This window comes from Lygodium microphyllum, chromosome 10 (assembly GCF_053477565.2).
Source record: "Lygodium microphyllum isolate KBCC chromosome 10, Lygodium_microphyllum_v1.1.10, whole genome shotgun sequence".
Taxonomy (NCBI): domain Eukaryota; kingdom Viridiplantae; phylum Streptophyta; class Polypodiopsida; order Schizaeales; family Lygodiaceae; genus Lygodium; species Lygodium microphyllum.
Genome location: NC_141144.1, coordinates 163,630,131 through 163,643,393, shown reverse-complemented (window position 1 = coordinate 163,643,393; position 13,263 = coordinate 163,630,131). Strand labels below are relative to the sequence as shown.

The window sequence follows — 13,263 nt, the reverse complement described above, 5'->3', positions numbered from 1 at the left end:
TAGCACAAAATCTTTATAAATTGCTAATTTTCTAGGAATGGATAGAGGAATATCAATTTTTATAAAAGCACCCATTTTACGAGCCTAGGATTGGACAATCACCTTCCACGTGCATATCGATACATCCAAAAATCGTAATTGGATCCATGTTGTTAGAACATGGCGGGAGATTGTGGTGTTGTGCTTTTCTCATGATAATAGGTTGTCCAAGCAAGCCTAGGATGTATTGTCCTCCTTGATGTACCCAGAGGTTGTGATGTGGGAAAGGGGCTAGGTTGTTGCCTTTGGTGTAGTAAGGGTGCATTGTTGTGATTTTCTATGTTTTTCCTCTATTTTTGAAAAATAAATCAAATAAACAATGCATAAGCGATGAATGAAATAACACAAGTCAATTAAGGAGTGGCCTGAGCATGTGCTAAAGACAACCCTTACTAAGAAGGTGTTCTTTGACAAACTCACATAGCTAGAGCGATGACTTCGAGTAGAAGGGATGTGTTCATGTGGTAAACTTGCTATCCACAATGTCTTCCAATAAAGGATGAGTGCAAAATGTTGGCAATAGTAAGCCTCAAAGCTAAAGGCAAACTATCGCCACTCAATTGAGTCCTACATTGATATAAAACCATACTAGTGGTAGTTCATGCTCACAAGGCTTAGAGGTAATTACAAGTGGTGATAAAGGAAGAATTGGGGAAATTGGTGAATTCTTTTATAAAATTGCCAACGGAAGGGACTAGGTCAATGGATTGAAATAAGTAGGTATTGTCAACATGGGTCGCTCTGATGTTAGGGATATTTGGAAAGTTGTATTTGCCATGCTCTTTCTCTTGGTACTCCTAATCATGCCTTTATGGGTATGGGAAATAGAGTGGATCTCCTCATTATTCTTTTTGGAGCAGATAAAGGCTTGCCAAGCTCTCTCATTACTTTCAAAAGTGTGATAACATTATTTTGGTAAACCTAGCCACACTTCTCTAGGCTTCATCTTCAAATATCATCCCTTACTTCCTTGAACTCTATAGGATTTTTTATAGGCCTTTGACATCAAAGGGATTTAACATCATTAAAATATTTTTAGCTATTCATACGAGCAATTGTACTATGCATAAAGAAAATGGCCTTCTAAATCTATTCTCTTCATTGAGCTTGAAGCCAAACATTTTCGAAGAGATTGACTCTTGCTTTTCCTAGTATCTCTGCGCAATTTCATCTAGGTTCTCTTGCTCTTTTTTGGGAGAAGTTCAAGGGAAGTGGAATGTTCTATTACCTTCTACAATTGAGCTCTCAATGTTTACATCATGGTTGAGTAGACCTCCTTTAGCTTTGGATCTTTCTATTCTTTAGCATTGTGCTCTTCCAACTTTCCGATATCAATTTTTGGTACCTCAGGCATGTCCACCATATGGGGCACCATGATAGTGGGTGGCTCTAAGGTCAGGGGAGAGGTTGACATGGGTGTGTTTGACTATATGAACCCTATGATGGCTTTCAACTCATGCTCCTCATAACCTTTCTTTTTGAGATGGCAAAGTAAGGATTCTTTGGTTTGCTCTTCATTCATTAGGGAAATCTCTTTGATTCTCTCCATGCTTTCCAATATGTTTGAGATCAACCCTAATACAGCCTTGAGTTCCTATGGGTCATTAGTGTACAAGGCACATGCCATTAATGCTACTTTCTTGAAGAGCTCCTACTACTTAGCCATGTCAAACTTGTAAGCCTAGAATTGCATTTTGTCTTGCCTTTCAATATATAACATTGCACCTAGGTTATTGGAGTATCAGAGATCGTTTCTTATAGCCCATGTATAAGTAGCCTTCCATTAGCCTTATGCTTGTTGATGCTATAGTAATTTGCATTTCATGTAATCTCATTGTAGCTTTTTCTAGGTTCAACTCAAAAGAAGTCTCCATCCATTTCTGGTTTATGTCTAAGATTTGCTTGCATAGTTTGTCTATGTTATTCTCCTTGACTTTGAGTACCTCATCTTTCTATTGGATGTTAAAAACCTTCTCCTTCAACTTTAAGTCTTTTTCCTTGAGCTGAGATTGAACGTCAGTCTGCTCATTTAATGCAACAAAAAAATTTCTATAAGCCTCCCAAGTTTCATCCAATCTTTTTTTGTAGCTCCTCTCTTGTTGCTATGGCTTCAACCTTATCTCTTATGAGCTCCTTACATAATCATTCCAAAGCACGCACTTTGCTTGTTGCACTTTGTCCTCCTATAGGTGGTTCATGGGTACTCTTGGATGATTCTTCTATATGTGGTCTATTATCCTAACTTGTCCTTATGGTTTCCTTTGCCTTAGTGACCTCATTGATCTATACTTTCACAGTCCCTAATTAAGTCATTAACTGGCAAATAGTTGATGACTTTGATGACGGTGACTCTTTTGAGACCTTCTCTTTCCCTTTGTGTGACTTTGCTTTCTTAGCCAAGATCTTCGCTACCTATTGAGAGATGGATTGATCCTTCTTGCACAATACCTCCTCAAGGAAAGTCTTCATTGTCTCTTATGTTGCACTTGGCTCTATTTCATTATGGCTTTTAGCTTTTTCCACTCTTTTCTTGATCTCATTTTTAAAACTCTTATGATCATTTGTTGTTCTTCTATTTTTCCTTAATCTAATTCTCTTGATGTAGACAATGAGCTAAGCTCAATCTTCCTTCGTTTTTTCTTCTTTTGTTTATTTGATTCATTGACAGAGTTTGGATTTTTTGCTTCCTCCCTCTATCTCTTCTCCTTTTCTTGGGTGCTATGCTTGCCTTTGTTTTCCACTATTGGCTATTGTTTTTGGGCTATAAACATGGTTGGCATAACATCTAGCAATGGCATACCCATACTAACAGTGATGATTCGTGTCAATGCACTACAATAGTTGACAATGTTATTGCATGCCTTTATGTAATTGAGTTTTTGATGGGGACCTTTTATGAGAACCTTACCTACCTTGGTTAAAGACTCAATTACACATTCTAGCAAGAGGGCATTTAAATCATGACTAACAATGTTCTTTGTTATGATGTCTTTCGATAACCACTTGGGGACTTTGGCTGTGATAGTGGTGGCATTGTTATAGGTGAAGAGATGATGGAACACATGTGCAATAACTTGAAGATTGTCATCTATAATAGCTTTTAACAACACCCCTTTGTCATTCATGACGATGTTGTCCCACCTCTGTATAAGTTGTGGTGTTTTCTATCTCTCAATGTATTTGCTTGATTCAACATTTATGTAGAGGGTTTCTTCTATTAATTATGGATTGACCTTGAAGTTTAATATCCTCTCCACATATCTATCACCTTGTTTTACAACATATGAGAACCTACTAGTTTTATAACAAGAGTGCAAGTGAACATATGTTTACAAAAGATCAGCATGGTTCATTACATACGAGTCAATCTTTACCACTCTTTCAATTGTGCACTACTATTGATTATAGTTGCATGTGCACAAAATCTCTAGCTATTGCTTTCAAAAAGAAAAATGATGAACTATTCTTCATAGAGGGCATGAGTTAAAGGGGATGACCAGCAATGTGCTTTTTGATTAAGGCAAACTCTATGAGAAAAAAAAAAGCTAACAATGAACACAAAGCACATATAGGGCCAAAGAAAGGTTATATAAGAAAACACGATTGACAATGATAGGGTGTTATCTTCACTATTGATATGCCCATAACATGCAAGAGAATGAGTTGGGGAGCTTGCATTGGTGGGTTTTTTTTCTTTTTTTTGGGGGGGGGGGGGGGACTATTAGTTTCACAAGGTGGTGAGCCAATAACACCTATAAAACATTGGATATTGATCCATACAATCATGGCATCTACCTAATGTGCTCATTCTTTCACACATATTATATCAATATGTGTGTTTTGATTTAATGCCAAAAAACTAAGATTTTATGTGGCATTTTAAAATTTATGTTTTGGAAGAAAAAGTAGAGAAGGCTTGGAAGCATCATAAGCTTGCCCTATAGGTTGTAGAGGTCTCAACTATGATATAATATAGCTTGTGGATTATAAAACCATCTTTCTTGCCCACGTGGACGAGTGAGGTTCTCAAAGGAGCCAAGGCAACCAAGCCCTATGTCCTTCGTGTGAGTTGAGAGACCCTTTGGGGTTGAGACGAGTTGAGGCATGGGGGTGAGTTGTCGTGACTCAAGATGGTTCAATGTCATGTCATGCTTTGGTGTGGCACTATGTTATGGTGCGAGATGAGCTTGGCATGATGATCTTCTCAAAGGAGCCAAGGCAATCAAGCCCTATGTCCTTCGTGTGAATTGAGAGACCCTTTGGGGTTGAGACGAGTTGAGGCATGGGGGTGAGTCTTCATGACTCAAGATGGTTCAATGTCATGTCATGCTTTGTTGTGGCACTATGTTATGGTGCGAGATGAGCTTGGCATGATGATCTGTGGGGCAAGATGAGGCATGCAAGGTGCCAAAAGTGACATGTGCTAAGTGAGAAAACACTTTGCATTATGCTCACACTTTGATGATCTGGTGTTCATGAAGTAAAGGACTATAGTAAGGTGAATCACAAAATGTTGGAAAACCATTCAAATGGTTTGCATAATTGACTTTAAAATTTGGTTAACTATATCTAGATAAACAACCTCATTTTTTCAATGTGACCATTTTGTATTATTTGTGATTGGGCTTCATCCTAAACTTTGCATCCTTGAGAGTAAGGCATTGAAGATCCACTCTTGACTTCCCATTACTCACATATCCATCCGACCAATTGAGTTGTCGATATAGTGATAAAGAACCTCTTGGTAAGAACTTGCAAATATGTTGGAAGCTTTTACATATTTCTTTAAGTTCCATGCACATGCTCCCTTGCTTGTTGTTGCATGTCTCTCTTTTTACTAGCTACACATTTGCAAATTGCTACTTTCTTAAACTTGGGTGATAAGAAAGACATAATTATATACAACTTGATCTTAAACCCAACTGCACTACCCTTGGCCCACATAAGTTCTAAAAATACTATTGATTTTTAAGCTATCGTACCTCCCTTGTGGTAGCCCCTCACAAGACAAACTTTCTAAGCCCTAATATGATATGGCTCCCCTTATTCCCTTTAGAAAGACACCTTGTAGGAGATTCGATTGAGAACACATGGTTTTTCCTACGGAGGTGAATATCTTAAGGTTTGACATTTAAAAACACCCGAGCAATTTTAGGGCTGTTTCTTGAGACGAACGACACTAAACCTTGTTTCTATGCAATGAACCGAAAGAAAGACAGATCTGAACGCCCTTATGCAATCTCAAATCACGCTAAATTAGCTGAACCGAAAGAAAGAAAGGAATCTGAACGCCCGAAAGAGGGTTAAAAAGGGGGCGGGAAAAAGGAAAAAAGAGGAGATAAGACCCAGGCGCTCTGGACGGACCAGATGCGTTGTAGCAGTGAGATCTGAGCCGTTGCCCTGCTCGTCTTCAACACAGTGAGAGACTAACCAGTTTTCTTTTTTCTCCACCTTCTCGCTCTCTTCTTTTCTGTCGTCTGCTTTCTTCTTCCTCTCTCCACAGTCCCGGCCATGGCGTTTCTCTGATATCTTCTTCCCACACTTCTTCTTGGGACCTTCACATCCACTGCCCCCCTTCCCGTGTTTGGATCTCGTCGATCTGCGCCGCTTTACTCGAATCGCTTCCCCCCTTCTGTACACCATGAGTACCGAGAAGGAGCGTGAAAGTCATGTCTACATGGCCAAGCTTGCTGAGCAAGCGGAGCGATATGATGGTATGTGCTTCTCCGCAGGTCGATCTAGGGCTTGCACTCGCTTCCTGCTCACATGATGTCTCCAACCGTCTCCTCTGAGCAGCAAAGCTTACCTCTTTTCATTTTCGGTTCGGCCTCTACGGTAGCTTGCGAGCGATGATCTGCCATTATAGGAAATGGCTAATTAAGTACTGCTTTCTTTTCTGGTTCCCTCGGAATGGAATGAGGGGATCTGATATTGATTGTTGTCCAAATGTAGTTTTGCTTCTCCCAGACACTACAAGCAACATCACTATGAGCTAATCTGTTTGTTTTGTGGTGCAGAGATGGTTGAGTCGATGAAGAAAGTGGCCAAGCTTGATGTAGAATTGACAGTCGAAGAAAGGAACCTGCTGTCTGTTGGCTATAAGAATGTCATTGGAGCTCGTCGGGCTTCATGGAGGATATTGTCTTCCATTGAGCAGAAAGAAGAAGCAAAAGCCAACGAACAAAATGTTAAACGGATTAAAGAATATCGTCACAAAGTGGAGGAAGAACTGTCCAAGATCTGCAACGATATCCTGATGATAATTGATGAGCACCTTATTCCTTCATCCAGTACAGGAGAATCGACAGTGTTTTATTACAAGATGTAACAACGATTGTTTATTTCGGTTCTTTTAAACAAATGTATTCCGAGGGGAATTCAATAATGTCTATAGGATGTATAGTCCAAAAGATCTGCGCTGCTTGGTTTTGTATGACACAATGGCATAGTAAAGCGCGTATCTGTTGGTTGTCCAGGAAAGGTGATTACTTCCGGTATTTGGCCGAGTTTAAGACAGGCAGTGAAAGAAAAGAGGCTGCAGATCAGTCTCTCAAAGCTTATCAGGTGAGACATAGCTAGGGTTGTACCTTCTATTAGATAAGAGAATGTGCCACAAGTTGACGCCATGTACCTTCTGGTAAAAATTGCATTATTCTCTTTGGCAGGCTGCATCAAACACAGCTGGTACAGATTTGCCACCTACCCACCCTATCCGACTTGGACTAGCTTTGAACTTTTCAGTCTTTTATTACGAAATTATGAATTCTCCTGAGCGGTGAGTCTTTCTATTTGCTCTTTCTTCTGCCTTGTGTGTTTTTTTCTTGAAGTTGTGACATCTGCAAATTTTTATTTCTGACACTATCTTGTCTATTGTCCAGGGCCTGTCATCTTGCTAAGCAGGCCTTTGATGAAGCTATAGCAGAGCTTGATACTCTGAGTGAAGATTCATACAAGGACAGTACATTAATAATGCAACTGCTAAGGGACAACTTGACTTTGTGGACGTCAGATCTTCAAGAAGATGGAGGTATATGCTTCTAGTGAAGTCCAGTACTCATTCATTTAAAAATTTGACTTTTAGAGTCTGTGGCTCATGTAGGCTTTGTTTACTAAATCTCAGCAGGTGATGACCATGTAGAACCTGGAAAAGTTGAAAATGCTGAGGTATATACATGTAAATAATGCGAATGCTTGCCAGTCTTTTGCTATGCCAGACTGTTCTAATACAGGTATGTTCTTTCATATTGCAGTGAAAAGGATGAAACACGGTGAATGGTGCAGTAGCATTGTATGGTCAGGAACATTATTCATCCCTGTTAAGTACCTGATGTGTTAGCTAAGTAATTTTATCCTGTGCTGTGCCTTCTGGCTGATAAGCCCCTCACATTATCTGCTTGTTTGATTATGTTCTATTCTGGACTTGGGAGTGTCATGGTGTAAGCTACTCAAGGTCTGATTGTTTGGTGGCCTACATCTGTTCGGCTAAATGCTGGGCTAGAGTTGAGATTGGTTAGATTACGGTCCAGTGATCTCTAAGTTAGATGGTTGACAGGAAGGGGTTTTATTCACCTAAATTCCTTAAATTCAAGTATGCTTACAGTATTTTTTAATAGAAATAAGTGTATTATGGTATCTTTATCTTTGTATTAGAAAAGTTGATATACTCTTAAACCTTTTGCTTCATGTGCCAGGCTGAGCTAAGTTCGATTCTTTCCTTAAGGAAATAACTGTTGACACTTCAAGAAATCTTATTCTTACGTGCTTCAAATGACTGGTTTACATGTCTGCAAGATATGTTCTATTCAGGAGAACTGTAATGTTAGTTTCACTAAGCCAGCAGTTCTGCTGATTATAGAAAGTTAGGCTTGAACAGCTTAGATTAGATCTTCACAGTAATCCAATAGCCTGACGAATGGATGTGAACAAAGTCAACACTCCAAGTGAATGTGCAATTGCAAATAGCCAGGGCTTGTGATTCTCTTTATCTTTGCTTACTTGGCCTTAAGGAAAGGGTTAGTGATCTGGTGAAAAGAGTGAAAGATCAGCAAGGAAGAGTTTGCCACATGACCTATGAATGGAAGTTGACACGTTTGGTTTGCAAAATAAATCGTTTACGGCCTGGGTACTGGTCAGATTCTCTTGTCAGGGATTTTAAATCTGTTCAAGAAAATTGTGCGTTTTTCAGTGGTTTAAGGAAAGTGTTTAGTGTGGTGAATTATTAGTAATTGAGGGCTCGTTCTGACCTACTGGTTGCTAACATTCTTACTTTTGGAATGTGGTATTAATTATATTGAGAATTCACATCAGCATGTAGGCCAAAATATGATTTAACTTCAAGCTAGGCTTTTTCAGCAGTTTATGCAACTGTTTATAAGCTGCCTCTTTTTTTGCTCACTTACTCAAAATACTATAGGCAGTGTTTTTAGCACTGTTACTATGAGAACTAGTAGTCCTTTAAACCTTACTCAAAATACTTTAGGCAGTGTTTTTAACACTGTTACTATGAGAACTAGTATTCCTTTAAGTCTTATCCAAACACCGCATCACTCTTAACTGTGGCCATATGGGCAAAACCAGCAAGTCTTGGAATGGACCAGATCTCCAAAAAATCATTGAGGTTCCTCAAGTTTTGAAGAGTTACTTGCCTCCAATGAATTATTTAATTTGGATTGTCTGCATCCATTCCGCCAATTAGTTTCCTCCAAAATGCCTGTGATTCAATGCCTCCAAAAAACATGTTTAACACTCAACCTTCTTTTTTGCACAGAGGGCACAAGGTGAGACTCCTAAACCCAGGTGGCTGGTCTCTAGTTGGCAGTTATTTTGCAGCTACCTTCAGAGCGTGTGAATGGTTTTGATGGGGCTGCATGAAATGTCTTCTTGAGGTTTCTTCCAAGCGCTTAGTGGCATACTGGGTCTCTTTCTTCCAAGCTTCCTCTACCTTGGTAGCCATTGCTTGAAGGTAAGCTCTGAACTTAGCCATCAAATATGTTTTCCTCCCACTAGTAATTTTGCCACTCTTCCAAACACCTTAGCAGAGGTAATCTAGTGCAAGAGCAAAGCCATCTATTGTTGTCCATCTTTTGTTTTAAGCACGATAGTGTAAACCCTAATTGCTTTCTCCCATAAGATTTGGGGAAGCCACTTACTCCCAAGGCAAAATGCAACGACCTTTGGCTGCAGTCTTCCTCCTCACATTGTGATGAGAAGAGGAAGATCATTTCAACTATTTTGATGATTGGTGTCAAAAAGATTCGAGGATTATTCTTCCAAGCAGCTCAGAATGGAATGATGGACACCACTTTTAATATTGATGCTCATTTGTTATATAACACCCAAGACATTCTTTTAGTCTTAATGTCTACACCAATAGGAATGTCCGTATATTGTATGATCTCACCATAGGTATTATACTGAAACCAAACTTGGCAATTTAGTCTTCATTCTCATTCCACGAGTAGGGAAATCTGTGAATATGTGGGCACTAGTGTTGGCCATCTAGCAAAGGTAGGGGTAGAGTCAAAGGCTTCTTATTTCCACATCTTATTGTGGGTTTAGTGCTACAAAGTGGAAAAGTAATGGAGAGTGCGCAGCCTTGCCTTATGCTCTTGAGAACAAACTTCCAAAGATTCTACTTGTTGATGCATAGTGGTGGAACTATTAATGAAAAATGTGTGAATCATCCTACAAAGCATCAACCTTAATTCAAACCTCACAATTACAACAATCACAAAGTCCCAATATATTCGATCATATCCCTTTTCAAAATCAATATTGAGAAGAAAATCTTCTTTTCTAGATAGTGCCCAATCCATGCTAAATGTGAACTTAAAAATAGCATGGTGAATATCCTTGCTAGGGACAAATTCAATGGACCAATGTGGTGAATTTCTTGTGTTTTAGAATGAAGGCCATGGCATATGCTATAAATTTTTAAGAATGTTTAACAATAATAGGGATTGCTAGTGACTTGATAGCTTTCTTAAAGTGGCTTTATGGTTTGGGAACTTAGAAACTCGTTAGTTGATTGTGATAGAGCACTAGCTTGCTCATTTGAAAGCCAGAGGGTTATATGATTTATCCACCCTTTCATGCATTTGAGAAATTAAGTTACCAAACCTTCAATGTAAATCATGTCTTTCATCTAAAGACATGTTGACAATAGTTGAAAAGTCTTTTTGAAATACTTTTGAAATAGCATCTACCCTTGATTACATTCTTTCCCTCTTTAATTTTTATAAAAACCTCTAATTTATGCTTTTGCTTCATCTCTCTTAAAGGAGAGCAACCTTTACAAGGGCACATGCAACTCGATAAAAGGTTAATTCAAACTCTTCTCATTATTTTAGTTTGCTTTAAGTTGCTAATCAATATTGTACACATTGGAACTTAAAACCAGAACCCTACTTATCTTGCTTTACCAATGATTGATCAATCTACTATTTGTAGATAAACATTTATTCATCTTAAATATATACAAACCCTAGGAAAATATATCATGGTAAAGTTCATCTATTGTATGTAGATATTTATTGATCTCAAGAATGTATAACCCTCGTCAAACATCTCATGGTATAATTTCCCTTGATTACATATCATTATATCCATCCCAAGTGTTGCTTTGTGTTAAAAAAAGAAAGCTTCAAGACCATGGCATGCTCAAGACTATGGAGGAGCTAAGTGAACAACTAAATAGAGAGTATAACTAAAAAGAGACCAGCTACATGTAGTTAAAGTTGTAACAAATGTATATAAAGTTAGACGAGTAAAGGAACACATTGGTAGCTCATGGAACAATCAACTTAGCCAACATAGGAGCTCCTTGATCTTCAAACCCATCTTAAAGAACATAGTATAAAATTAGAAAATGTGAAGGAGTTGAGAGATCAAATTAGTGTAGCTAGAGGTTTCAAAGTAAGATTCATTTGGAAAATTGTCCTCACAAACTACTACTAACATCTATTTAGTAACTCACATTTCCAAGAATGGAGGTACTTATTTGACTTCCAAGGCTAACAACAAATTAGTATGGTGTAATGGATTACTAAATCATGTTTTTAATAAATTTTGGTGCTTCCCTAAATCTTTGTACATTTGGAACTTTCATATTTTGTAATTTACATCTTGCACTATACATATCTTATCTTGTCCCATACTTATTTGATTGGCTAACAAAGAATTAGTAAGGTGTAATGGATTAGTAAATCATGTTTTAAAGAAATTTTGGTGCTTAAATCTTTGTACATTTGTAACTTTCATATCTTGTAATTTGCATCTTGCACTTTACATATCTTATCTTATCCCATACTTAACATCTCATTGTTCATATCTCAATACTAGCATCTTGCACTTCACATCTTACCATGCCTTGTACTTAACATCCCTCACTTTATTTGCAATGTGAGTAGTTATTTTAACATGTAAGAAAAAGAGATGTGTAATATTGCTTGGGAAATTTTAAATATTGATCACCAAATGTATTAGCAATCAATTTGTAGCTAGTTGTATGCATTAAATGCTCCTTTTGCTACTTTCAAACACCTCTTAGTGGTATTCTCACCATTGTCATTGCAAAACTTTGATTTTGTCCTACCCAACCTTGATTAACTACATAAGCTTCATTATTACTTTGATTATTGTGCAAATATTACCATCTTTTGGAATTAATGATCCCTTTGTCTTCTAACTATGTGTTTGTATGCAATTTATAATGTTGCAAAAGCATGGATGGCTCATCATCCTTTTGAAGGATGTCCATATCTCTCTATTATGACAAAATTCCTAGTTGAGATGAAAAAATTATCATCCTTGACCATAGTAGAAACTCATGGCATTGATCCAGAAAGTTGAATTGTCTCTCAATTTTTTTGATAGGCAAATTTTAGAAATATCTTTCATGTGATAGTTGATAGAAAACTTATACTAGTCAAATGAAAGATGTAAATGATGCAAATGATGTGAAACTTATAATAAATGATTTCACAATCTATTTGTTAAACCCTTTAGCCTTCCAAAAGGACTTTGGTCTCTAGATGGAAAAGAGGATATAAAAGGATAGGACATTCTTTTTCTTGCTAAACGGGTGCTAAACCCTACTGACATTTTGATGCATTCATGGTTGAGCCATCTAAAGTATATAAAAAGATTATATAAGATGATGTACCTTATGTTGTGGTTATATTATTAATGAATTTGAAAGATTATTATACAAAAGAATAAAATAAGTTTATTAATGTGCACTTGAAGACTAATAGTAGTTGAAGTAAATTTATGCTGGTGAATGGAAGAGAGGGACTTGAATCCCAAGACCTTGCTTAAAATCTGATCATAGCTATATATAATGTACCACACGAAAACTGTCAAAGAATGATTACATGCATGAAAGATTGAGTTGTAATACATGGTTCATTTCTCAAGATGTAGATAGATACACGATTGAGCTATCTATGTCATAGATAAATTGATCACCCAATAGCTTTTATGGGATACTTACAGGCTACTTGTATTAATTCTTGAATCATAATGAAAAGTAGAATTTATAATGTTATACTTCTAAGTATTGCATATGAAGCACCATTATTAGCATGCACAACATTATACTCATAAGTAAATAATAGGATAAATCATATGATGATCTAAGTTGAACAATGGGTCACAAATTAGTTATGCAAATCCAATCATAGCATGGCAATGCAAGGTATATGTAAGCCCAATTGTTGGGACAAAGGACTTGAGTGGGTATAATCCATGGGGTAGCTCGATCGTAGTGCTAATAGAGCAAGTAATGGACTATTATACTAAGGCATTGACGGGGTTTAGGGATCAAGAGATAGTCTACACTAGGGCACAAGGGTATATGGACCAAAGGGACAAAGGAAATTTAGACCAAGCTTTCCTAACTTCTCTGTACGTTAAAGGCAAGGCACCTACATGTGCATGACACGATCTTTTAAAAGGAAAAAGTGTTTGCTTGAAGAGGTTGCCTTCCACAAGAGATTTAGTGAAAGATTGCTCCTAAGAATTGAGTTTCGAGCTTGGATGAGAGGAAAATCCATGATTTTTTGATCTTGTTCTATGTGGGTAGATAGTTTACTTTGACAATGCCATAGTGTCTAAGCATATCACATTGCCATCATGCCATGGTCCAATAACATGCACGATTGCTTTGGCATGTCATAAGGCTATTGTGTGCTAGATTGTACGTAGGCTAATACTTATTAGGGA

At 37.6% G+C, this 13,263-nt stretch overlaps 1 protein-coding gene across 5 annotated transcripts; it reads left to right on the top strand.

Annotated features, from left to right (window-relative positions):
* The first annotated feature begins 5,418 nt into the window (after positions 1–5,418).
* On the top strand, positions 5,419–11,538 carry LOC148030735 (14-3-3 protein 7-like). Of its 5 annotated transcripts, none has more exons than XM_087687084.1 (7): positions 5,419–5,753; positions 6,057–6,363; positions 6,516–6,603; positions 6,705–6,814; positions 6,918–7,066; positions 7,163–7,268; positions 7,731–11,538. In XM_087687084.1, the coding sequence occupies exons 1-6, from the start codon at positions 5,681–5,683 to the stop codon at positions 7,219–7,221; spliced, it is 786 nt and encodes a 261-aa protein (XP_087543210.1). In that variant the 5' UTR covers positions 5,419–5,680; the 3' UTR covers positions 7,222–7,268; positions 7,731–11,538. The 5 variants fall into 5 exon arrangements, with proteins under 5 accessions (XP_087543210.1, XP_087543209.1, XP_087543208.1 ...); XM_087687083.1 differs by having other exon boundaries at positions 7,160–7,268; positions 8,807–11,538; XM_087687082.1 differs by having other exon boundaries at positions 7,160–7,268.
* The last annotated feature ends 1,725 nt before the right edge of the window (positions 11,539–13,263 follow it).